Source organism: Astatotilapia calliptera, chromosome 16, assembly GCF_964374335.1.
Source record: "Astatotilapia calliptera chromosome 16, fAstCal68.1, whole genome shotgun sequence".
NCBI classification, from domain to species: domain Eukaryota; kingdom Metazoa; phylum Chordata; class Actinopteri; order Cichliformes; family Cichlidae; genus Astatotilapia; species Astatotilapia calliptera.
The window spans coordinates 36,554,519-36,581,178 of record NC_137437.1 but is presented as its reverse complement, the minus strand read 5'-3'; the positions used below and the strand labels follow the sequence as shown (position 1 = coordinate 36,581,178).

At 44.6% G+C, this 26,660-nt stretch overlaps 1 protein-coding gene across 2 annotated transcripts; it reads left to right on the top strand.

The window, feature by feature from the left end:
- Window positions 1–11,248: 11,248 nt before the first annotated feature.
- Window positions 11,249–22,786, top strand: LOC113008477 (ICOS ligand-like). 2 transcript variants are annotated; one of them, XM_026145910.2, is made up of 5 exons: window positions 11,249–11,605; window positions 15,954–16,316; window positions 16,397–16,687; window positions 16,950–17,051; window positions 17,305–22,786. In XM_026145910.2, exons 1-5 carry the CDS (start codon window positions 11,575–11,577, stop codon window positions 17,400–17,402), a joined length of 885 nt encoding a protein of 294 aa, XP_026001695.2. In that variant the 5' UTR covers window positions 11,249–11,574; the 3' UTR covers window positions 17,403–22,786. The 2 variants fall into 2 exon arrangements, with proteins under 2 accessions (XP_026001695.2, XP_080146875.1); XM_080290749.1 differs by lacking the exon at window positions 11,249–11,605 and adding an exon at window positions 11,758–13,353.
- Window positions 22,787–26,660: the final 3,874 nt, after the last annotated feature.

The window sequence follows — 26,660 nt, the reverse complement described above, 5'->3', positions numbered from 1 at the left end:
CGGAAATCAAGCATTAAGTTCTGCGCACTGATGTGAGATAATACTTTAAATATATTTCCCCAGTAATTATCCAGGTTTGGACAAGACCACATCATGTGACCTTCATTTGCTGGATTGTGTCCACACCTGGGACAGGCAGGATCGGCTTCTGGGAAACATTTTGAAAGCCTCTCTATTGTATAATGAAGACGATGAAGAATTTTAAACTGAATGAAACCATGGCGAGTGCAAACGGAGGAGGTATGTATACGATTCAAGCAAGATCTCCACTCATCATCAGATAAATCCACCCCAACGTCTTTTTCCCAATTATTTTTAGTTTTTTCCCAAGTAATAGGCCTTAAGCTCTGCATCAGTTTGTATATGACGGAGAATCGCCTTTTGCCAAAAGGATCCATTTCCAAAATGCTATCCACTTGATTTTTAGGAGGTAGGTAGGAGAATGAAGGAAACAATGTTTTTGCAAAACTTTGTATGTGCAGGTATGTGCAGTTTTTGGCAAATACCGGCTATTGCAGTAATAATACAACAGCTTCCTACCATTTTTGTGTTTCTTTTTATCGCTGTGTAACTGAGTTCAATTGAAAGCCTGCATGCGCTAGTACCTCTTGCCACAAGTTCCCAGAATCCTTTGCGGTTTTACCCCTGAATGACGTCACATTTTTGGTCTAATACCTTGAGCAATTTAGGGATTGATGCCGTTGGATTAGATATATACAGCAATAGGTCATCTGCACACAGTGATACTTTGTGCACTGTCCCGTCCCTAGAGATTCCAGCAACCTGACCGTCCTCCCTAAGAGCGATAGCTAAAGGTTCAATTACTAAGTTGAAAAGATAGGGAGATAAACTACAGCCTTGCCTGCAGCCTCTACTAAGCTGAAAAATGTCAGAGGTTACATTATTTGTCCTCACTGCCGCAACTGGAGAGGAATAAAGTATTTTAATCCATTTTCGAAACAATGGGCCAAATTCAAATGTATTTAGGACCGCATGAAGATATGGCCATTCTATACGGTCGAAGGCCTTTTCTGCATCAAGAGAAATGATCATTTCTGACTTTTCTTTTGGTTCTGATGCATATAAAATATTAAATAGGCGGCGCATATTATAAAATGACTGTCGCCCTGGTATAAAGCCGGTTTGATCAGGATTAATAATTTTTGGCAGTATGAGATTGATTCTATTAGCTAAGATTTTTGTGAGAATTTTGTAATCACAATTTAAGAGGCTCACCGGTCTGTAGGAGCTGCATTGTGAGGGATCCTTACCCTTTTTGTACAGCACAGAAATTATGGCTTGTTTCATAGTATCTGGTAATTTCTCTTGAAAGAATATTTCCTGGTATACATCTTTGAGTATTGGTGCTAGTTTGTCTATAAACATTTTATATAGTTCAATAGGGAAACCATCAGGTCCCGGTGCCTTGTTACTTTGCATTGATTTAATTGCTTCAACAATTTCACTAATGGTTATCTCTCTATCAATTTCTGTTCTGTCATTTACCGATTTTTGTGGAATCGATAATCTATCAAGCATTTCAGCAACCTTGTTTTCATCAACTGGATCTGAGGTATAAAGATTGGAATAGAACATTTTAAACTGGTCATTAATGGTTTTCGGATCAGACGTCTTTTCTCCAGAGGTTTTACAGATTTCAGAAATCGTGTTAGCTGATATGGATTGCTTAATTTGATGTGCCAAAAGTTTTCCGGCTCTTTCCCCATGTTCATAGAACTTTTGCCTTGATTTGAAAAATAAACGTTCTGTTTGCTGAATGGACCGAATTTTGTATTCTGAATTTAGTAATAATTTTCTCTTATAGAGGTTTGGTGTTGGATTTTCTGCATATAAGCAGTCAATCTCTTTTATACTGTTGGCTAGGTTGTTCATTTGTTGTAAGTATTTCTTTTTTTGAAATGATATATATGAAATTATCTGGCCTCTAAGATAGGCCTTTGATGCCTCCCATACAACAGTCATTTTCATCCCTTGGGTTTGATTTGTCTCTAAGAAAAACTGTATTTGCTCAGAGACCATTTTTTTAAATGAGTCTTTAGTTAGGAGTAAAGGATCAAGTCGCCAGGCCGGTTTTTGACTTGAGCGTTCATAAAAAATTTACATCTAATTGTACTGGACTATGGTCTGAGATAACAATAGAGTTGTATTGGCAATCTGAAACCTTGGGAAGAATTCTACTATCTACAACACTGGTGAGAAAAATGAGAATTGTTTAGATGCAGGATTTTTGTTCCTCCAGGGGTCAAAAAAAGCATAAGATTGCATAAAGGATTTTAGAACATTACCCGCTTTTGAAATTTTGCTATCAGGTTTTGGGTTTGATCTGTCAAGTTGAGGATTAAGTACGCAGTTAAAGTCACCACCCAGTATCAAATGGGACTCTGTTAAATCTGGCAGGTGTTTTAAAAAGGTACAATAAAAATTTGGGTCGTCCCAGTTTGGTCCGTATACATTTGCAAGAATTACTTGTTTCCCATACAACCTGCCCTGTATAATAATATATCTCCCTCTGGTATCCGCCACAGTTGATAGTGGAATAAATGGAATCCCCTTCACAATTAGAATAGCCACACCCCGTGATCTTTCCTCAAATTTTGAGCTAAATATTTGGCTTATCCATGTTTTTTTTAAGTTTAATTTGTTCACTTGATCGGAGGTGTGTTTCCTGCAGATATACAACATCGGATCTCAATGATTTTAAATGAGTAAAAACCCTTGTGCGTTTAACCGGATTATTTATACCTTTAACATTCCAGCTTATAAAACAAAGAGGCAGATGACTTTGTGAGCTTACCATTCAGGTACAAAAATGCAGGTGCAGAAAAAATATGTCCCAACCTCTGGAACCCCCCCCCGCCCAAAAAAAAGAGGGGGAGAAAGAGAAGGAAAATAAAGGGAAAAATAAATAAATAAATAAAACGAGCCTCAAAACCCCATGCTGATCTACTATTATCCCTGAGATCGCAACCCTCCAGGCTAGGATAGCACAGTGACTAAACATACTGTTAACCATCAAACAGCCCCTCAACTGGGCAAATATATAACATTTAATAACTAAACTAAATTCCAAAACTTATATTTTCCACTTTCCCCGTGTTTATTCTAACCAAATGCCCCAGAATAACAGCAATATCTCGAACATATCAAAAATCGGAACAAAGTAGGAAGGCAGAGTATTCATAATAAATTCTTCCTCCTAGCGTTTTTCCCGCTCGGTTGCAGGGTCTGCTTTTCTGCAAAGTCGTCTCCACTTGGGTCGGTCAAGGGCGTCGGTCAGATCGGCTTCGATCTTCTTCACGTCGTCCTTGATTCGGTCCATCCATCTCCGCTTTGGTCTGCCTCTAGGTCGACGTCCTTGGGGGCTGAGCCGCAGTGCTGTTCTCACCACTGAGTTCTCATCGCTCCGTACCACATGTCCGTACCACCGCAGCCTCGCTTCTTGCATCTTATCTGTGATTGGCGCGATGCCCATCCTCTTTCTAACGTCGGTGTTCATGACGTGGTCCCATCGTGTCAGGCCTAGGCACCATCGCAGCATCCGCATTTCCATCGTGTGAAGGGCTTGTTCGTGCTTTGCGGTGGCTGGCCAGCACTCGGATCCATAGAGGGCGACGGGGCGCACTACACTCTTGTAGATCTTTGACTTGAGGCGATTGGGCATTCTTTGGTCACACAGGACGCCGGTGACTTGGCGCCATTTCATCCACGCTGCGTTGATCCTGGCTCGTACATCTAGTAGGATATCGCCGTCATTGCTGATCATCGATCCGAGGTATTTGAAATGAGGTACTTTCGCCAGATCTTCTCCATCAACGCTGATCGTGCCGTCGGTCTGGGGGCCAGCCTCTAAGTATTCGGTCTTGTTGGTGTTGAGCCTCAGGCCGAAGTCAGCTAGGCGAGTCTTCCACTGCTGCGTTTGGTATTGCAGTTCTATTCGCGATTCATCGGCCAGGAAGACATCGTCGGCGTAGAGAAGTGTCCAGGGATGGGGTGACTGGAGATCTGCCGTCGCAGTGTCCATGCAAAGGATGAAGAGCAGCGGGGAGAGTGCCGAGCCTTGGTGGACGCCCACATTGATGTTAAAGGGCGGCGATGTTCCCACTGGGTTTCTGACCACGCTGGTGACTTGTCGGTAGAGGAGCTTTGTCCAGTTGACGTAGGCTTCAGGAACTCCATGTGATCGCAGGGAGTGCCAGATGAGGTCGTGTGGGACACGGTCAAACGCCTTTTCCAAGTCGAGGAAGGCCATGTGGATGGTCTTGGACTTCTCTCGGTGCTTCTCCAAAAGCAGGCGGGCAGCATGGATGGCGTCCGTCGTGCCACGCCCCCTGATGAAGCCACATTGGTTGGGCGTTAAGTTGACGATTTCTCGCATCCTGGCGTCGATGATCCGTTCGAAAACCTTCATAGTATGGCTTAGGAGTCGGATCGGGCGGTAGTTGGAGCATTCAGCCACATCGCCTTTCCCTTTCCAGATGGGCACCGTTATGCTGGTTATGCACCGTTTAATAAATTAAATCAAGATTATTATACCTTCCGGCCTTTTATGAATATGGCCCAATTAGTTACTTGACTTCTCCCCAACACCGACGTATAACAATGTCCCTTGAGTTCAAACAATCGCACATGTGAAGTCCGCAGCTGGACTGGCCATCGGGCATACCGGGCATTAGCCCGGTGGGCCGCTGGCGATTTTTTGTTTTTATGGGCCGATCGATTTTTTTTTTTGGGAAGGGTATAAATAATGAAAGGTGTTGGATTGGCCAATTGGTCATGATCGACTCTGGGCTGGACCAATTACAGCCGAGGAGGTCGGATGCACCCTCCCCCTTGTTTAGCAATCTTATAAACGAACTAAAGAAAATGGAGAACAAAAAAAGGAAAGAAGGTGCAGAAAAAATTAGGGTCAAAAAGAAACAAGCCCTTCAGGCAGATGCTGCCAAATGTGTAAAAATAACTGAAGTGTTTGGCGGTAGCTATGGCATAGCTTCCACAGATTTAGCAACATCAGCAAGTGGTGGAGGCCAGCAGGTGGATAAGGGAAAGGGGAGGCAAGAGGAGGAGAGACGCGAGGCGGCCGCCGGTCATAGTGGCAGAGGAACTGAACTTCAGGTAAGAAGTTATGACCTGCTGTCTGTGTCAGATATAAACCAAGTTTAGTTGGAGTTTGTTTTCGTTGTGCTGACTTTTTACAGGCGCTTAGAATAACTGGTACTGCGTACTAGCTAGCATGACGGAGCTTATATACTGCTGGGCGGGTGCTATGAAGTTACTGATAGTACATTTTATTTTATGCTTAAGGTTCGTTTCTCAAACTCCTCAAAATCTTAACAAATTGTGCCAATCCTTACATGTTGCACCAGCTGATTTATCATCTAAAGTGGAGAAGTCTGTGACAGGAGACAGAAGAGCAGCAGAGAGAGATGGAGAGATGACTTTATGTCATCCATGAGGGATGCATTTGACATATGTTTCACATATTATAGCCCAACAAGTTACTCATAGCAATTTAAATACGAGCAATCAGTTTTTGGCACAACGCCGGCTATTGCGGTTAATAATACAACAGCTTCTTGCCATTGTTTGTGTTTCTTTTTATCGCTGTGTAACTGAGTTCAATTGAAAGCCTGCGTGCGCTAGTACCTCTTGCCACAAGTTCCCAGAATCCTTTGCGGTTTTACCCCTGAATGACGTCACATTTTTGGTGGGCCGGTCTCTAGTCAAAATGCCGATTTTTTGTCCCAGTCCAGCCCTGGTGAAGTCCAACTTATCTCTTCTCACTCGCCTGTACCTCTCACGGCCGTAGTAAGTCATTTTTGATAAAGTCTATTGCAGCCGCTGGGTCGGTGAAACGATTGTCCTGTCCCGTAGGTGAAGTGATGCGGAGAACAGCTGGAAACAAAAGTCCAAACTTAACGCGAGCGCAGCCTCGGAGCAAACGTTTAGCCTCCATAAAAGCAGCTCGTTTCTTTGCCACCATTGCTGTAAAATCAGGAAAAATGCTTATCTTCATGTCCTGCAGCAGCAATGGCTGCGACTTGGCGGCCCTCTGGAAAACCTCTTCCTTCTCTTGGTAATAGTGAAACTTCACCACGATCGCCCTGGGGGAGTTTCCCTGTTGACCCAAGCTTCGATGAGCGCGGTCCAGCATCGGAGTAAAATCGAGGCCCAGTATGTCTTTCAGCATTGTAGCAATAACTGCCGTGGGTTTCCCGGTGTTTTCAAAGCCCTCCTTCACCCCTACAATGCGTGCACTGCACCGGCGTTGTCGCCCCTCGATGTCGTCCAACTTGCTGGTCCAATTTCAGCTTGCTAACCTCGTTTTCCAACTCCACTGTCCGGTCTGAATAAGTATTCAAACCAAACTCTACACTTTCCAAACGGGTCTCTTGCTTCTCCAGATCTTCTTTGATTGTGTCTATTTTATCATTTAAATCTTTCGTGCTTGAATCGATACGGTCCAATATCCTCTTTTCAGAGCTAGCAATAGCTCTCATAATCTCACTCATGTCATGGGATGGTGCCTCCGGTCTGTCCTCAGCATGGTCCGAGGCTTTTGCGGCCTGCTCTTTCCCCGATCTAGTTTTGCTCATATTTCGTACAACGGAGCTTTGAAGATGTAAAAAGTGCCTCAGAGCAGCACACGGGCGTGTTATCGTACTATTATTAAAAGTTCATTAGTTTTGGAGCAATGAAATTATGAAAAAAGTTAGTCCATTGAGGAGCCCTGTTACAACACGTCTTCCCATGGCTACCAGACACACCCTCTCCTCCTCATGGTTGCTTCTTTTGCAGGATGTGGAGCAAAAGATGGCAGTTCCTTAATCTTAAAGTCTGTATGGTTTACTGAAGATACATAAACAGGGTGCACCTTTAAGACCGATTGTCTGCATGATCAACTCGGTCACCTATAACATCTCCAAGTTTCTGGCTTCGATCCTCAACCCGCTGGTGGGCAGCTCTGAAAACCACATCCAGAACACCCTGGATTTTGTTGAGAAGGAGGCAGATGAAACCATGGTCTCGTACGACGTTACATCTCTCTTCACTTGCATCCCAGTCACGGAAGCGTTGGAGGTAGTCCGTAAGAGATTACAGGATGACACCAACCTCAGCAACAGGACCGCTCTCAGCATCGACCAAGTGTGTTTGAACTGTGTCTTCATTCCACCTACTTCACATACAAGAGTCAGTGCTACAGGCAGAAACATGGGTGTGCCATGGGCTCCCAGTTTCACCCATCGAGGCCAATTTGTACATGGAAGAAGTGGAAAAGAGGGCTTTGCTATCCTACCCTGGAACACCACCAAGCCATTGGTTCAGGTATGTGGATGACACCGGGGTGAAAATCAAAGATCAGGATGTACCACATTTCACGGATCACATTAACTCGGTGGACCGACACATCAAATTCACCAGGGAGGATATGAACAGTGGCAGGTTAGCCTTCTTAGACTGTGAGATTTCCATCAGTAATGGGGGACATCTAAAAGCTGATGTGTACCGTAAACCTGCACATACGGATCAGTATCTAAGGTTTGACTCTCATCATCCACTGGAGCACAAACTGGGAGTCATCAGGACGCTACAACACAGAGCGAACACCATCCCCACTGACACAGCAGCCAGGGAGGCAGAAGAACATCAAGAAGGCCCTGAGTAAGTGTGGTTATCCCAGCTGGACTTTTGTCAAAGAAAGCTCCAGCCGATCCAGGAGAGAAGGACAACCGCTGCCCAAGCAAAAACCTGTAGTGATCCCGTACGTGTCAGGAGTATCGGAGCAGCTGAGACACATTTTTTCTAAACACCGGGTCTCTGTGGCTTTTAAACCCCAAAACACGCTGCGCCAAAAACTGGTCCACCCCAAGGATCGGGTCCCCTGACACACACAGAGTAACAGAGTGTACGCTGGTAAGTGCAGGAGGATTGGCAGGATTTATACAGCGGGGAATTTAAACAACCTCTGGCTAAGAGGACGGCACAACCCAGAAGAGCCACCTCGTCAGGCCAGGACTCTGCAGTCTATTCACACCTACAGGCCAGTGGACACTCTTTCAATGATGAGGATGTAACATCCTGGACAGGGAGGAACACTGGTTTCAGGGCGGAGTCAAGGAGGCCATTTACGAGAAAAGGGAAAGACCATCTCTGAATTTAGGAGGGGCCTAAGGGTACATCTGTCACCATCTTAATCAGAATCAGAATCAGAATACTTTATTGATCCCTGGGGGAAATTATTTTTGTTACAGTGCTCCATTTTAAACCAACATTAAGACAAGACAGACAATACGCTAACTAAGAATAGTACAATATATACATATATATACATACATACATACATAAGTCACTTATAAATAAATATTTGGAAAAGAAACATGTGTAGCTGTAGCAGCAAACAGTGTGTTAAGTGGATGCGTTGTACAGGGAGCCACAGGCAGGAATGATTTCCTGTGTCGTTCAGTGGTGCTTTTCGGTAATCTCAGTCTCTCACTGAACGAGCTCCTGTGACTGACCAACATGTCATGGAGTGGGTGGGAGGTGTTATCCAACATTGTCTTTATCTTGGACAGCATCCGCCTCTCCGACACCACCTTGAGGGAGTCCAGCTCCATCCCCACAACATTGCTGGCCTTACGGATCAGTTTATTAAGTCTGTTGGCATCTGCGACCCTCAGCCTGCTCCCCCAGCATGCAACATGCTGTGATTGCAGCCATTCCCCAACTCTCTGTGATTGGGACTCATTTGCATAATTATGATTAAGGAACTGACCTCCCAGCCCATTGTTCCTTCAGTGGGCTGGTTTCAGTCATTATGCAAATGTACTGTTGATAAGATTGAGACCTGCAGTCAGCTGAGACTGAAGACGTCACCTGGATGAGTGAGAAAATGTTTCTCCCACTGAAAACGTCCAGATGAACAGAATCAACTTTTGGAGATTTACTTACTTGGCTGATTGAGCATCAAGACGTTTCATCATGACAACTCTAAACCAATACAATCCTTTTGCTCCACCTCTCGTCATTCCCCACGGAGCTTTGACAGGACTGCTGACCACAGTGTTTTAGCCGGTCTGCCCAGGGCGGCTAACACTGTTGTTCAGTCTGACACCACCGATGTCATTCAAGGCTATCCATATCTCGCCTTTATACCTCATTGACCTGGTTCAGATCACCATCCCTTCCCCCCAGCTAGCCACCGTGGGGCGCAGGGCTTTCTGCTGCTCTGCCCCCCGTCTTTGGAACTCTCTTCCTTCTGAGATAAGAAACATCACTTCCCTCCCTCTTTTTAAGTCCAGACTCAAAACTCACCTGTTCACATTAGTCTATTCCACATGCATTTTCCATCCTGCTACTTTCATTTATTTGCTCAACGTTTTATCCTTATTATTTTGTAAATTGTTATGTTTGTTGTTGTTATTGATTGTGTACAGTGTCCTTGAGTGTTTTGAAAGGCGATTTATTAAATAAATTGTATTATTATTATTATCATTATTATTAGAAGAGATGTAAGATTTGTTTGATATGCAAGTACAAAACTCTTTGTCCAGCATCATATTTCCCAAATCCGTCCAGCGGGACAGATCGGAGTCTTTGTCGGACCAACTCTGGCCCCGAACCTAATGTTTGACATCCCTGATCATAACGTTTGTTTTCAGCAGCATCAAAGCACAGGGCAAACTTCATAACGCTGATACGTTTTTCTTCATTGTAAATGCTTACAGACACAAACTCACTCACTGCACACTTTAACACACAGACACACACACATGCACAAACACACACACAGCAAAATGACCTGATCCAGAAGAAAAGACTGTCAGAACTCTTTTTGCCTCCTATTATTGTCAGAAAGCTTTCAGGAAGGCTGTACAGAAGCATGACGGACCCGACCACAGCCGCCCTCCTCTGGGGAACAGGAACCTGCCGGCCACTACCTGCTCCCACTGGAGGAGTGGGTATGGGTGCACAGGTAGGCAGTGTCGATGCAGGCCTCACCGTAGAGACCGGCCACTTCCATGGGGAGCTGACAGACTTTCTATTAGCTGCATCCGGTGCTTAGACCGGTCCTGCAGCTGGTCCCACTGGCTGGCCCCGTGTTGGTTCCACCACGCCACACTCCTGGCTATCAGCACCACTGTAGATGCATGTTGGACCCAACCACATTGTAACACATTCAGAATACATGTCTTTATTTCCAGTTGCTGTACACTCCAACGCACTTGGCTGCAGCCTTGCAGCTGCCAGCCACACATCAACAACAACAACACCAGGACCCAGTACAGTCCCTCGGGAAAGACCAAAGAGCTGTCATGTTATTTTGTCTTATTCAAATAAAACATACACTAAAATTAGAGACTGTTCGTTTCTTTGGAAGTGAACAAACTTACAAATTTAGCAGGAGGAAGTGAATTTTTCCCTCACTGTAATATCTGAATTCCCCCTCGCTCTGAGTTCACGAACTCCTTAAAGCATTGTTTTCCACACTGAGCTCAGTTTTAATTTCTCTGCTCCATCACCAAGCAACACTGACCAACCACAGTCCAGTTAACCAGTTAGACCCTGGCTTTGGTTCAGTCTGATGACACGGTGCCCCCCTCCCCAACCCGTGCTGAACCCGTCTTCTCATTCTAGAGACAGAAGCCTTCAAACTGCTGCAAGGCAAACAAGTCACCTCAGACTGACTTAAACATGCAGAGAATAAGGCACCTTTTCTTTTTTAAATTAAACACACAAAGTTGACGTACCAGTCTGTTCACATTGTTTGCATGAAGGAGTGGCTGCAACACTTCCTCTTATAGGGAGCGACTGAAACAGAAGCACAGCAGTTTCTACACTGTGTGATTAACTCGTGCAGTTCATGTAAACTTGAATTTAAGAACAACAGAAAATATTCGAGGAGCTACGTCAGCTTTACCCATCAAAGAGGACAGACTTACTGCAGCAGGTAGGCAGAGTCCTTCTTGTTCTTGCTCTTTAACAGCTTGTACTACAGACGGTTGGAGGAACAGCAAACTTTTATTAATCCAGAGTTTTGTCTCTCAGGTTTTTATTTACAAAAGAAAGAACTTCAAGTCAGGCAGTAATAGAGCAACAAAACGTTGACAGGAAACCCACAGAAGGAGCATTACCACCAACCTGGCATCCCAACACACACACACACACACACCCCTAAGCTGCTTTTTCAGTGATTTAGTTATTGAACCTTAAAGATCTAAAGTATTGTTTGACATTTTCAAGTGAAAAAAATAATCTGTTGGTGAAATTTGACAAATGTAATTACGGGTTAATAACAGCCTTATAACAACACCTACACCTCTTTCAGAGCGCTGACAGGTTTAATGAAAGAGAAATGAAGCAGATCAGAGTCGACATCTGTCTCGTAGCTGGAGATGGTGTCTGACCACAAAATCCCAGCAGTCGAAGTTTTGCATCATGCCCGCCCTGAGAGGGCGGAGCAAGCGTGATGTAAACGCAGTGGCAGAAACATCGTAGGCATCAGGTGTGGCCAGGCAGGCAGCCGTGTTGAGACAAACCAGTGGGTTTTCGTTCACGATGGAGAAGAAAAGCTTTTATTTCTTCTTCGGTAGGTCTGATTTTGACTTTATTGCACTTTTACTTTCATAAATCCGTCAGCGTGAAGCAGTGAGGTGATGATTCAGCCATTCTGCTTGTGACCTTTCAGTGGCCTGGAGCTAGCTGCTGCTAACAGGCTGTAGCTTTAAAAAAACGTGGTTATTAATAATTATTCATTTATTATTAAATAATTAAATTATAACTTTGTTTGGTTGGTTGTTCTGTGTGTCAGTACGAGAGGAAGCTGTGACGTTTCCACAGCACTATGCTGTGTGATAGTGGGAAGTAAGATGTATTAAAGCGCGGCGCCTGCTTCTTAAAGATACAGTTAACCAATCAAACAAACATTCATTCATTTTTTGTTCAATGAAATTTATTGAATGTGACAAACTGCTCACACTGTGATCTATTACGTTTGTTAGAGTTAATAAAATCATGAAAATGAAATAATCATAAAACACGTTACTGATATACTGCAGTTCTCGTGTACTGCTGTTCATTATACTATGATTTCTGAATCTTTCCATTAAATTGTTAAATGAAAACTATTATTCATGGCTGTTACCATGTTATTAACAGGTTTGTCGTGTTGTACATGGGTGTAACTTTGTGCTGAGCATTGGGTGGGGGGTAAGATGTCTGTCTAAATGTCATGGTCCTGAGTCTGAGGACTCAGTGTTTCGTGTTCCTTATGCTTTTGTTCATTCAGAGTGTGTATTCTGTTGTGATTTTGCCATTTGTTAGGTTTCTGTTCTTTGCCTGCCTGCTTCCACTTCTCTGTGTTCCCTCTGTCTGTCCATGGTGTTATTGTGTCTGCTCATGAGTCTGCCTGTCAAGTTCAGTGTCCGGTCTGGTTCTCTGTGTCTGTTAGTTTCCTGTTTTATTCTGAAAGTTCATGTCTCATGTCAGTGTGTTCAGTTTTACCTCTCCCCTGTCTCGTTAGCCTTATTGCTCCCAGCTGTGTCTCCCTCCTGTGGCCCATTCCCTGATTACTCCCCGTGTATTTAAGCCCTGTGTTTTCCTGTGCTCTCTGTCGCGTCGTCTGTTTAACTCCATGTCAGTCTGCATTATTCTGTTACCTGGTATTCATTCTGCGTCTCTCTGCCATCTCTCTTTGTGCATTTCGCTCCTCCTCCCGTGAGTGTCTGGTGTAAGTTTTGTTCTTTAGTTTTCCCAGTTTAGGTTTGTTTACTCCCCGCTCTGCTCTTCCTGTTTTGTCACTTTATCACCTCTGCAAATAAATTTTCACTCGCACCCCAGTCAGTGCCTGCATCTTGGATCCTTTTCTCAATTCACCACACGACTGCTGTGCAGCCGTGACAGTACGACGCGACCACAAGAATGGATCCAGCGGTCTTGGCCGGGGAGAGCGACCTCACACGTGCCCTACGCCTGGTGGACTGGGTAACCCACACCTCCAATGCACGAGCGAAAGTTGTGGGGATAAATGCCGTTGAGGCAATCCTGGCCGGAAATCCCTATCTCCACCAGGTCCGGGGATTTACAGACTTAATCGCTGAGCTGCATAAAGCCCAGGAAGCGGTGCAAGCTCGGGAAGTAGCCAATTGTGCCCAGCAACAATGGACTACGACCGCCACAAAGCATCCGTCTCAGATTCACCCACCGGAGGTTTCACGGCCCGACCCCCCAGAGGTTTTTCCCTGCCTGTCGGAGCCGTCAGCGGTGGGGAGGAAACATTCGCGCCACCGACGCTTCACCCCACAGCCGGATTCAGGGACTCCTGTGCGACCAGCTGTGGTGAGTTTTAAGGACGCTGGTGCTTCTGGGACTGTGTTTTCTGGGGCCGTTCATGGGGAGGGTAAAGACAGTACACGGCGTTTACCTACCTTCGTGGTAACTGACCTCTCACAAGTTGGCATTTTCAAAACATCCATAACAGTAGCTGACTGTGTTTCATCCACTCCACCACCAACTCCAGTCTCACTTCAACCAGTACATCAGCCTTTAGCCAGTTCATTAGCCCAGCCTGCATCTATGCCATTAGCCCGATCACCCGTTCCCTCCATACTGGAGGCTGTGTCTGTGCCACCCATTTTGAATCTCGTTCCTAGCACCCATTTTGAGCGGAGAGACAAATGCATTAAAACCACTCTAGTTTCTCAGAAACTGGCTAATTTAGAGACTGTTACTCGCCCCAGGGCCTCCCCAGAGGCTGGGTCTCAGCCCCCAGCAGACTCAGGACCCCTGGCGGTTAAGAAGCCAGCTGAGGACCACACCCGGCCGTCGCTGCCTGAGCAGACCCAATGCTCTGTGCAGCTGCAGTCTGCCATGCGTTTGCCAGAGGCCCGTGCGCCTGCTGGTTCTGTTCCGTCCCTGCCAGAGGCCCGTGCGCCTGCTGGTTCTGTTGCGTCCCTGCCAGAGGCCCGTGCGCCTGCTGGTTCTGTTGCGTCCCTGCCAGAGGCCCGTGTGCCTGCTGGTTCTTTTCTGTCTCTGCCAGAGGTCTCCGCACCTGCTGGTTCTGTCCTGTGTGTGCCAGGGGCTTTAGTGCCCACTGGTTCTGAGACTGTTTTTGCTGGGGGGCCCGAGGAGCCCGTCCAGCCATCTGCCTCGTCAGCTGGGGGGCCCGAGGAGCCCGTCCAGCCTTCTGCCTCGTCAGCTGGGGGGCCCGAGGAGCCCGTCCAGCCATCTGCCTCGTCAGCTGGGGGGCCCGAGGAGCCCGTCCAGCCTTCTGCCTCGTCAGCTGGGGGGCCCGAGGAGCCCGTCCAGCCATCTGCCTCGTCAGCTGGGGGGCCCGAGGAGCCCGTCCAGCCATCTGCCTCGTCAGCTGGGGGGCCCGAGGAGCCCGTCCAGCCCTCAGCTGCAGTCTCATCACCAGCTGCAGTCTCATCACCAGCTGCAGTCTCATCACCCTCGCCTGGTCCAGCTTCCGCTTCCTCATCAGCATCGCCTGGTCCAGCATCTGCTTCAGCATCGCCTGGTCCAGCATCTGGTCCAGCATCTGCTTCGGCATCGCCTGGTCCAGCATCTGCTTCGGCATCGCCTGGTCCAGCATCTGCTTCGGCATCAGCTGCTTCGTCTGGTCCAGCATCTGCTTCCTCATCAGCTGCTCCGTCTGGTCCAGCCACTGCTTCATCCTCGTCAGCTGCTTCGTCTGGTCCAGCCACTGCTTCATCCTCGTCTGGTCCAGCCACTGCTTCATCCTCGTCTGGTCCGGCTTCAGCCTCCGCTTCATCCTCGTCTGGTCCGGCTTCAGCCTCCACTTCATCCTCGTCTGGTCCGGCTTCAGCCTCCTCATCAGCATCGCCTGGTCCGGCTCCAGCATCCTCATCAGCATCGCCTGGTCCGGCTCCAGCATCCTCATCAGCCTCGCCTGGTCCGGCCTCCGCTTCTGCTTCAGCCTCGCCTGGTCCAGCCTCCGCATCCTCATCATCCTCATCAGCTTCGTCTGGTCCAGCCTCCGCCTCCGCCTCGTCTGGTCCAGCCTCCGCTTCGCCTGGGGCTGCAGGGGCCACGCAGCCTTCAGGTCCCCTACTACCACCTCCACATCGTCGGTCATCTGCCAGGCCACTTGTTGGGCATCTCCGCCACTGTGGACGCCCTCCTGAACGCCCTCCTGAACGCCGCCACTACCTTCCACGTGGCCGGCCTCCGGACTTGTTTCCACACCGCTGTTGCCGTCCGCACGGTCGGCCCCCAGAGCTGTTTCCACGCCGCTGTTGCTGTCTGCACGGTCGGCCCCCAGAACTGTTTCCACACCACTGCCTACTGCCACCACTGCCTAAATAAATAAATAAATAAATCTGGGTAAATTCCCGGATGATTAAACATGCAACTATTTTGATTATAATAACTGAAATGAGTAAATAAATTCAATAGCCTACTCATGCAAGATAATTCATAATTTTATTGGGGGGGGGGGGGGTATTGGCTGGGTCTGATTATTGGAAATTACGCCCCTGTGTTGTTACACATACATTAGTGCACCATTACTAACTGGTGTTGCCTGATAAGTATTTGTGCATACATTATTACCTTCAGTTTCTGGTTTTTATCCAGTTACAAAATGTCAACAGAACTCATCTGAGCTCGCTGGTCATACAGTGTCTTACTGGGTTGGTGCTTTAGAAATTAACGTATTGTTTCCACATCGTTAGCGCCTTGTTGCCTCTGTATTGTCCCACTATTACCACGTTTGTTTTGAAAACTTTGTTATAATTTTCATTAATAGTTGGACGGCTGACAGGTTGCATGATTTCAGACTGCCAAAGGAGCGACTATGATGAATGGTGGTTATGGTTTAAGATAAGATAAGATAAGATAACCTTTATTAGTCCCACACGTGGGAAATTTGTTTTGTTTTGTTCGTTCTGACTGAACCTTTGTCTGTTTCGTTGCAGCTCTCTATGGGTTCCCACTGGTGGCAGCTTCCTCTGAAACTAATGGAACCAGAGGAGAGCCATTACTCTGGCAGTGCACACTCAGCAAACAGTTTGATCCACAGAAAGTCAGCATTTATTGGCAGAACCAAAACAATACTGAAATGCTCCACTATTACAGGAATGGAAAGGAGGATTTGGAACATCAAAGCTTGCCATTTAAAAACAGAACCAAAATCTTTCCTGATCAGTTACGATCTGGAAACTTGTCCCTTATCATCGATCCGCTGATGCATGAAGACAACCTGAAGTCCCTTAAAGTCGTTTTCAACCACGCAAGAGAAATCAAGGACAAACTCTGCCAAACCATGGTTCATGTAGCAGGTTGGTATCTGCGTCATTTTACAGCACATCAAACTTGTTATCTTATATATGTCATTAATACATATTTACAATATTTACAGCTAATTTTAAGGAGCCAAACATTGAGATCAACCAAAAGAAGATGACAGCAACTTGCATAACACAGGGGGGCTTTCCTGAACCTGAACTGGCATGGATTTCCACCGACCACGAAGGACATGAACGTGCACTGGAACCACCTGATGTTCTGACCTTGCAGATCCACAAGGAGGAAGACGGCACCTACAGCGTCATCAGCACAGCCAACATCACGGGGTCAAAGACGGTGACCTGCAACGTTTACAACCCAACTTCTAACAAGACTGTGGGAGCAACTGCAGCCCTGCCTGCAGGTATACAGAGGGTTACATCACCATTAATCAGCATCCAGCTGACAACTTGCATTGCTGAAATGAGCAGAGCTGCTGATCAGCTGCAGTTTTATTTGTTGTCCATTACTGTCACATCACAGCTAACTTACTTACACACCAAATAAACTGAAGCTACTATTTATGACTTTACATTTATACTACATTTCCACTACATTCATGATCCATGCAGTCACAATAACTTTGTGCATCACCCACAAATGCAACATAATCTGCTTATTTACAGTTGAAGGTCTGCCTGTGGCTGAAACGGCTGGGATTGGAGTATTTATAGTAGCCATCGTACTTGTAGTACTGATAGTACTCGCAGCCTTTGGCTACAAGAAATGTAAGTAAGCTTCTGAATGTTGTTCTTTTACCGTTTTAACAGATACAATTATCTGATTTCGTGTCGAACAATAATTATGGACAGCTGATATTAATATGTAAACATCAAAATTTTAATTTATTACAAAAAATGTTACGCACACGTTAGCCAGAGTGCTCTTAGTGTCACAGCAGCATCATTAACACTGAACAAAAGTTGGCGAGCGCCCCCTGCTGTCCTGGTTTGTGACTGACACATTTTTCTTTTGCTCTAGATCACCAACAGAGACAACGGAGGCCAGACAGCCCTGAGCCGTCAGCTGCTTATCTTTCCAACGGTGCTTTGCTAGCAGAGAATGGAGGTGTGTGCTAGTGCTGTACAGGAAGGTGGCGCTGCACACGGGCTGACCAGTACTGGCAGGACTTTGTCGGGGATACGTGTGTTAAAACAAACACTGCTGCTCTGCTGTACCTCAATGCAGGAACGTTGTCCTTCCATTCAGGCGCAGACAGCCAAAGAGAAAGCTCAGGAGAAGCACAGCTCTGAGGTCAGCTCTCCTGCCATCGAGGCAGGATGACCACAGATGAAGCCTGCATTAAGATTCAGAGTGAGACCAAGACCCTAAAGACCAGTCTCACAGTGTGTCTCACAGTGTGTCTCACAGTGTGTCTCACAGTGTGTCTCACAGTGTGTGCTAAAGCTAAAGGTGAGAGCTACGTTCACTCAGAGATGGAGACAGATCAGAAAGACGGACAGGAGAGGAAGAGCTTAGACTTAATGTTTATATCCTTAACCATACTATGCAGTTACAACCTATAATTATCTGAGCTTAGTCCACAACAACATCGGCACGTTTAAAGTGAAATATTCTTTTACTCTCTTCACCTTAAAACCTATCCTAAAATATGATGACAGCATCCATCTCATCCTAGAACGACTAAACAGCCGATTCATGAACAAAATAACTGACAGACATCAAAATGTGAAGATTTGTATTTCCCTTGAAGTCACTTTGTCCTCATGTAAACGCGTTCATGCACATTCACGTGTTTTCTTCCTACAGGACACCTGACCAACAAACATGTAATAGTATTTGTACAGTAACAGTATCCAGAGTACTTTAGGTTCGAATCACTGCTGCGGTTGTTTGGCTCAGCCAAACACGCGTGGTTCACATCCATGTGTGTCCACTCATGAGAAGGACACACATGTAGTCCTGCATTCACTTCATCAATGAATCCGAGTGAACGTTTGTCCTGCATTAACTCTGTGGGGTCTTCACCTTACAGTAACACATGTGTTTGTTCACTGATGCTATATGAATAAAAGGGAACTACAGGTGTTCCTGAAACGTGTCTTTGTTAGAACAGGGCGGATGGATGAGCACAGCCCTCTCAGCGCAGGGCTGACACCACTTTGCCCCTTATAAGAAATACAACACAAATATATTAGGACAGGTTACTAAACCAGGCTTACAGGTAAAAGGTGTTTCATTTAGTAAAAGCTGATGATCCACTTCTCAAATAATCTCTAAGGATCTGAAGGAAGACATGCAAATATCTCTGCTCATTATTAGGCTAAAAGCGTGATATAGACAATTATATATTTTAGCAGCATCCCCATAAGGCATATCACAGCCCTGCACACCAGCACAGTGCTTATATTATGCTTCAATCAAGATATAGTTATGATTTAACCACATTAGCTCAACGAGGTCACAAAAATATCCCACAATACCAGAAATGACATGCTCAGCACTACATAACCCACATGGAAAAGAAACAGTAAAAACTTACATGATTTACTCATGAAAGTGGCCACTTTCTCATTACTTTCATTTATTGTTTTAGTATCCAAAACACACAAGTTTCATTTATATAATTTTTCAAGGGATCTTATATCTGTTTTCACTCTTGTATGCTTTTCATACAAGTTTCACACAGGACAGATACAAACTTTATAAGAGTTATATTTATCTTTTCCATGTGGGTAAATTTTCAACAAAAGTTGGACTTCAGTCTGTTAACCACCAAATTAGTCTATCCTGGTCAGCTAGCTAAAAGTCTGTACTTTAGCAGCCTAAATCAGAGGCTAACATTAGCATTTGCTAGCACGAGCCAGGATAGTCTGAGGCTAAAACGAGAGTTTGTGTAACTTTTCCTGAAACCCTTTAAAGTGTACAGTAAAGGCAACCGTGGAGCATAAGTATTATTATGGAAGTTTTTATAGTCCTAAAATTATTTCTTCCTCTCTATACATCAGTAGAACCATGAAGTTTTCACTTTTCCCAGTTATGGGGCGACCGTGGCTCAGGGGGTTGAGAAGCGTATCTGTAACCGGAAGGTCACCGGTTCGATCCCCGGGCTCTCTGTCCAGGTCATTGTGTCCCTGGGCAAGACACTTCACCTACCGCCTACTGGTGTTGGCCAGAGGGGCCGATGGCGCGATATGGCAGCCTGCCCCAGGACAGCTGTGGCTACAACCATAGCTGCCTCCACCAGTGTATGAATGTGAGAGTGAATGAGAATGGCATTTGGGTGCCTTGAAAAGGGCTATATAAATGCAATCCATTATTATTATCTACATGGCTGACTTTAGCTAGTTAGCTAGCTAGCAGTCAGAGCTGTGCAAAGCCCAGAGAGAAGCAGACAACTAAATATCCGGCAGTGTTGCCAACTCCTCCAAGGGCGTAGATTTGGTTGTGGCATTGGTGGGGACGGATGATTCAACCACCGAACCCTGCCCTGTTTCTTTTGTTCCCCTTTTTGTCTTTGCTTCTTGATAAAAGGAGAAGTATACTTGCCTACATATGCTATTCTACCTGCTTTTAAACCATTTAAAATTACAATTCATAGTTTTATATGTGAATTATATGATGTTAAATTACTATTAAACAAATGACTGACTAAGTATTTTAGGCTTTAGTTTACTTCAGCCATATTCCATATAAATCAGGTATCATACAAAAATAGCTTCAAATACAGTCATGACAATAAAAGAATATGACTTTAAGGACTTAACAACATTACTTCAGTCATTCCGTGAGGACTACCCGCTGCCTGTGAGCGCTTTGGCACGGGCGAGGTGCCCACCTGTTGCCCACCTGCACCTGTGGCAGCACCTGTTGCTTGTTGAGAGTAAGAGCGATATGTGTCATCATAAGTCTCCAATAACACCAGAAAAAGTCACCAGATTTGTTGTTAGTCGCTTCTTAGAAAAAAGTGGCTAAGGGGGTCTGAAACTCACTAAATATAGCGACAAACTCGCTAAGCTGGCAACACTGCTATCTGGTCTTTAAGTGATGATGAGCCTGCTTCCAGGTCCAACCTACGGTGTGTTTATTATTGTGTTTTTAACATGTTTTGTATTTTGTTCTATTTAATCTGAACAAGCCCCTAAAAACAGTCAGTGATCACTGTCGGCCTCTCTTGGTTTTTACCACCACTGTTCATTTTAAAGCTCAGTTTTAAACCCTTACGATGTAACTACAGCCCATGCAGCAGTATATGAATGACTAACCTCGTATTGTGGATGGATTATCTCAGTTGTTCTCCTGGCTGAAGTTTACAGCATCCTGCCATGCGATTGCATTTGTCTCTAACCATCAGGAACCCTCATGTTAACTTTTATTGAGTGGAAAAAAGTTAGCGTTCATCCTCCAGCTTCACTGTGCTATATCATGCTATATCAACTTCCTGCTATCTTCTAAATCCGTTAAACTTCATAAAGTCTGTTTTCATGGATGTTAAACTTAATTGTTACACTGATCATTTCATTAAAGATGAAAGAATTTAGACAGTTTTTAACTCTCGGTGATCGTTTGATGTTGGGACCAGAAGCGGAGTTTGGATGGAGAAACAGCAAATGACCTCAGACTTAAAGACCAGATGGTATTCATGAAAACTGCTCCAGCCACTGGAAGCCAAACCGAGTATCATAGCGAAAGATAATTAACTAAAATGGAAAGTTTATGTCATGTTAAACCTAAATAACAACTCTTTTCAAAGTAAGTCAGCAACATATTCCTGACTTATCTGGATACAGTGGACACCATTTAACAAATAAATTAACAATTCTTTCTAAACAAAATCACTGAGTGTTTTGAAAAACATTATCTTAATAAAAAAAATCTAAAAGTTTAATATTTACCACAGAAATGTGAAGGCAGCTTCTCCAACTCCAGAGTCTAAAACCTAAATGAAGCCTTAAAAAAGTCTAATGTCTGCTCTTGCTCTTATTTTGCCCTCCTTTTGGGGTTCTTGCTCCCACAATGCACTGCAATAGTTAAGAAGTACAGAAAAATACCTGTAAATGACCAGTGATGGGAATAACAGCGTTACAAGTAACGGCGTTACTTTTTTAGTAACGACGTATCTAACTAATTACTATCCCTATCGTTACAACACCGTTACAGAAAATGCAGTCCGTTACTATTTTTCAACAAACAGACGGTTGAAGCTGTGTTCAGTTTACCGCATCTTGTATCAGTTGCAGGAAGTAGCTGTAAGTAATCTGGGCGCTGCAGCTTTAAGCAGCTGCGCTCTCGCGGGCGGCGATCACTTTCTGGCCGACGACCACTTTTTGGCACAACACCTGGAGCTCAGGGGACAAAACAATCGCACGAGTGCTGCTGTTTGACTGAGGAAGAATAAAGTAGTCGTGGTCAATCACATGACCACTTCAAGACAAAGCAACAAGGTGACATATACCAGTTTATAAACTGTGCTGATAGGCCAGTAAAACCAGAGTCATGATAAACAAGATATACGCGCTGTTTTTTCTCAATAGTTTCGTCACGTTTACTGTCTAAGGACAGCAGCGAGACCTCTCTGCTTATGAGCAAAAAAAACCACAACAAAAAACAGCCCGTTGGTGTTGGTGGAAAAATGCACCATGTCGACCAATCAAAAAATGATATGGCAACATGACGTTTGGTTGTTTAGGAAGAGGGGGAAGATTTAGGAGTGACGGCAAGAGAGAGAGAGAGATTTGTGACGTTTAGCGTGTTTGGAGTGTGTAGTTAATGTGCTGTCTTGTGTAGTTAATGTGTTGTCTTGTGTAGTTAATGTGCTGTCTTGTGTAGTTAATGTGTTGTCTTGTGTAGTTAATGTGTTGTCTTGTGTAGTTAATGTGCTGTCTTGTGTAGTTAATGTGCTGTCTTGTGTAGTTAATGTGCTGTCTTGTGTAGTTAATGTGCTGTCTTGTGTAGTTAATGTGCTGTCTTGTGTAGTTAATGTGCTGTCTTGTGTAGTTAATGTGTTGTCTTGTGTAGTTAATGTGCTGTCTTGTGTAGTTAATGTGTTGTCTTGTGTAGTTAATGTGCTGTCTTGTGTAGTTAATGTGTTGTCTTGTGTAGTTAATGTGTTGTCTTGTGTAGTTAGTGTGTTGTGGATAGTTTGGTGTTGTGTGTCAGAACAATGAGGCGGCTGCTGTCTCCAGGTAGAAACAGCAGTGACACACCTGCTGCTGTCAGACCTGCAGGTATCAGGCTGTGATGTTTCCTTTATAGTGGACAGAAATATTTGGAGTGGCACAAATAATTTGTGGCATCTTATTGAAGAACAGCTGATTGTTCTGTAAACAGTTTGAAATGGTTATTAAAAAAGGGTAAAAGGTAAATTGATGCAAATAACTTTGTTGTTCGCAAAACTTGTGCATATAAATTACAATTGACAATTTATATTTGCATTTAAAGTTATGAAATATGATCATTAAACATGTTTGTGGTTGTTACAGTAAAAATATAACTTCTTCTACTCTGATTTGATGTTTTTTTATCTGATTTTAGATCAATTGTGTTAATACAGTCAAAATTAAAACATGACTGTAGATTCAGACACGTGAGGTTGTGCTGAAAACAATGAGACCAAACAAGACAAATAAACAGTTTTTAAAGTGAAATGTGGAGGAAACATCAAAAGTAGTCAAAAATGGACATTAATACCCTGGACCCCAGAGCGTTAAACTGTTTTTTAAAGTAACACAATAGTTACTTTTCAAGTAATTGATTACTTTTAGAATCTGGTAACTCAGTTACTAAGTCAGTTACTTTTTTGAAGAAGTAACTAGTAACTATAATTAATTATTTTTTCAAAGTAACTTGCCCAACACTGCTAATGACTAATACGGGAAGCACAGCATTAGACGGGCCGACCTTCTTCTGGCTGTAATAAGAAGATGTCAGTCATAAACTCTGGGTAAAGGGTGGACTTTAGAAAAGGACGTGTCCTGCAGAAACAGTCATAACATGGATGTTGGTCACTGCGCAGTCCAGTCTTTATTACTCAGTCCCAGCAGACCGCTTCCAAAACCCGATCACTTCCTGTTTCAGTCCAAACAAACAGCCGAGCGCACGGTGGACGGTCCTTCCTCCTCCTGATAATGCTTCCTGCTCCATTCTCCCAACGACTCCTGACAGAAAACAAGTCGGCTGCAATCTGCCACTTTAAAATTTTATAGCATGAAGTAAAGTGTTGCGTGGCTTCTCTTATAACTCCTCTAAAGTTATGGTAAAAAGAGAGTCAGCTGATTCAGAAGGACCCGGCGTCCTGCTCAATGTGGAGCCGGACCTGTCAGTGTTCATTAAGATGTCATACTGTCAATAAGAGACGATAAATAAAAAAATAAGGCTCCAGCATCCGCGTTCACGTTGGTGTTCGTGTCCAAAAATGTGAGTTCCTCTAACGTCCACAGTCAAACAGAAAGACCTTCATCCTGTGGAGGTTCTTCTTCCATTTACTTCAACAAAAGAAAGTTTTTCATTAACAGGAAAGAAGAGATTTGAACACTGAAGACCAACATTTTCCTAAACATCCAACAAACTGTGTTTATGGGAGAATTTGATTGTGTCTGAAAGCAGAAGGTAGAAAAGTTCTCTCAACCAGTGTCACATTCAGGCTCACAAACACTTTTACTGTTTCCTAACACTTTGTGTGACAGACTGTTGGACCTGAACAGGTGCGTCTAACTTCCACATCTTCTCTCTCCCAGAATCTCTCAGGTACTCCAGCAGCTGCTCTGAGGCAACTGCTTTTGTGATGCAATACAAATAAAACTGGATTGAACTGGTGCACTCGGCCTGTGTCCCTGCTCCCTACTGTCAAATTAGCTTTAGTTGCTGCACTGTGAATAGCTAGTACCAGCTCATAACAGCTAGTAACCAATCTTAACTGTGCTGACTCAAGCTGTGGACACAGAGCTTTGAAAAAGTGTCTTTTTCTTTTCAGGACCTGCAAACTTGTTGAAATGGCTGCTTGTGTATTAGCATTTAGGTTCTTCATGTATGAACTCTCAGACTCTTTCCTGGACTTGCCCCTCTGTCTAATCCAAGGAAACAACTCCAGTCCACCTCTCAGCAGGTCACAGCTAAGCTGTCGACAGCCGGGTTTAGTTTTAACCACATGTGACTTGTAGAAACTAGAGGATCTTACTTTTCAACTAAAGCCTCGTCCATTCTGGACATCAGACGTTTTTCTGTGAAACCTGCTGCACACAGGCAAAGGTTCAGTAAAAAGAGGTGGAAGCTGAATAACCCCCACCCTAGATGAAGCACCACTACCCTGGTGGATGTTAAAGGGTTAAAATACTGCCTCTGATTCCTGGTGCCTTGCTCTTGGGTGACTGTTACACCGTCAGCGCTGCAGACAGGATGATCTGAGTGATCTGAGCAGCAGAGTACGGACAGACTGCAAACGTTCACCTAAAACACAGAAGCTAAAAGCTTTTTAAGAACGTAGTGAAACCTGCAGATGTGACTCCTGTTTTCTGTCTTTGTACTCGGCTGTAACTCAGACAATACTGACTCAGCACAGAAGCATTTATATCAATCATCACTCACATTGACAGAACACACAAAGAGCGATGCTGATAATCCCCACGATGACGGTAATGATGACGATGACAGCGATGCCACCTTTAAAAAAACCCAATAAAAAGAGCGTGGTGTTAGTTTTACTGATCACGTCTGTCGGTGTGCAGAGGCTTGTTCTGCTCCGAGGACACAGCAGAAGAAACAAAGATGACTGAGCCTTCTAGAAACATTTGATCAGATTATCCTGATGCCCTACAGGAGAACATCGGTGTTATTGTTAGTGAGTCTACATCAGAGGTGTCCAACTCCAGGCCTCGAGGGCCGGTGTCCTGCAGCTTTTAGATCTCACCCTGGGTCGACACACCTCAATCACATGAGTAGTTCTTCACCAGGCCTCTGGAGAACTTCTCGACATGTTGAGGAGGTCATTTAGCCATTTGAATCTGCTGCGTTGGACACGTCTAAAACCTGCAGGACACCGGCCCTCGAGGCCTGGAGTTGGACACCCCTGGTTCCATCATTACACAAGCTGGTATTAGATCAGATCTAACATGAATGTAAAGTTTATTATATCTAATAAAAATGTACAATAAGAATAAATAAAGTTTGGCAGTTACACTCTGTGACCTGAGCTGGTGTTTCGTGGTCCTTGTGACTTTAACAGTGAGATATTACTGGCTTTTAAGTACCTGTAATAAAAGTCCCGGCAGGTGAGACGTCTTTAGTTGTTGTCTGACATTCGCCCGAGGTGGGATTACAAATTCTGCACGTTACAGTTTTTAATCCGCTGATGTTGGCTTTGCTGAAGACGCTGAATGTTCCATTCCTGGTGTTATTATCAGTCTTTACTTCCAGTGGCTCCAGGATGGTTTCATTCCCCTGGTCGTCTGTGGAGAGCCACGTCACCTCAGGTTCAGGATAGCCCCCCGCCGTGCTGCAGGTTGCTGAGGCCTGGCTTAGCTCAATGTTTGGTTCCTGGAAGACTGCTGGAAACAAGTCACAAGCAGCTTAGCAGGATGTTTTGGACTGTACAAATGTGTTTGAGCATGTGATTAATTTATCAGCCTGTGATGACCCACAGGAGTTAACGGCTTCTGTGGGTCGTCACAGGCTGAGGTCCCACAGACGTCTGTAGTTCACAAAAACATCCAAGCATCCAAACCCGGTCTGGTCCTTTCACAGGAAACAGAGTATAAGACATGTCATTCTCTTCATTTCTGGTCAATTTTGTACCTTTTCGATTATTTGTGGGTCAATTTATGATTTCAACATAATGTAACATGATGCAGCGTGCACTGTTCACCCCACCTGCCTCCACCTGGAATTTTACACCTGTGTGAGTCCAAATTGATGGTGAGGAAGAAGGATATCAGTGAGTCTAGAGATCAGATTACACTTTAGTTTTTAGCTCTAACTTATTATTTTTTCATGTTGTTATTTTTAGAAACTCACACAGATTTTTCTACAGAGGTCCAAACCTGAACAAGAGTATCTAAGATTTTACTTTAGCTGGTTGTGCTGAGGAGGAAAACAGGAATGTTAATCAGCTTTTGTTTTGCAGAGAGAAGTATACAGACCTGCTACATGCAGGGTCTTCTGACAGATATTCTCCTTTGAGTCATCTGAAATAAAAACAACTTCAATGAAGGTCCCATCGTGGTCCAGCATCAGGTTTCTAATCAGGAGAGAGAAATTTCCATCCTCTAATTGAGAAAGGAAGATTGCAGTCCTGTTCTGAAAGGATGAGCTTTGATAAAGAAAGTCTTCTTCTCCCTTCACATAGACATGGGCCACAGTGGGGTTGCTGCTGCCGTCCATCC

What these genes read in the sequence shown, in the direction of transcription:
- LOC113008477 (XM_080290749.1), top strand. Translation starts at nt 13,176, where the DNA reads ATGGACTACGACCGCCACAAAGCATCCGTCTCAGATTCACCCACCGGA. An exon ending in CTCCTGTGCGACCAGCTGTG is followed by an intron (nt 13,354 to 15,953) that starts GTGAGTTTTAAG and finishes GTTTCGTTGCAG; the next exon opens with CTCTCTATGGGTTCCCACTG. An exon ending in AACTGCAGCCCTGCCTGCAG is followed by an intron (nt 16,688 to 16,949) that starts GTATACAGAGGG and finishes GCTTATTTACAG; the next exon opens with TTGAAGGTCTGCCTGTGGCT.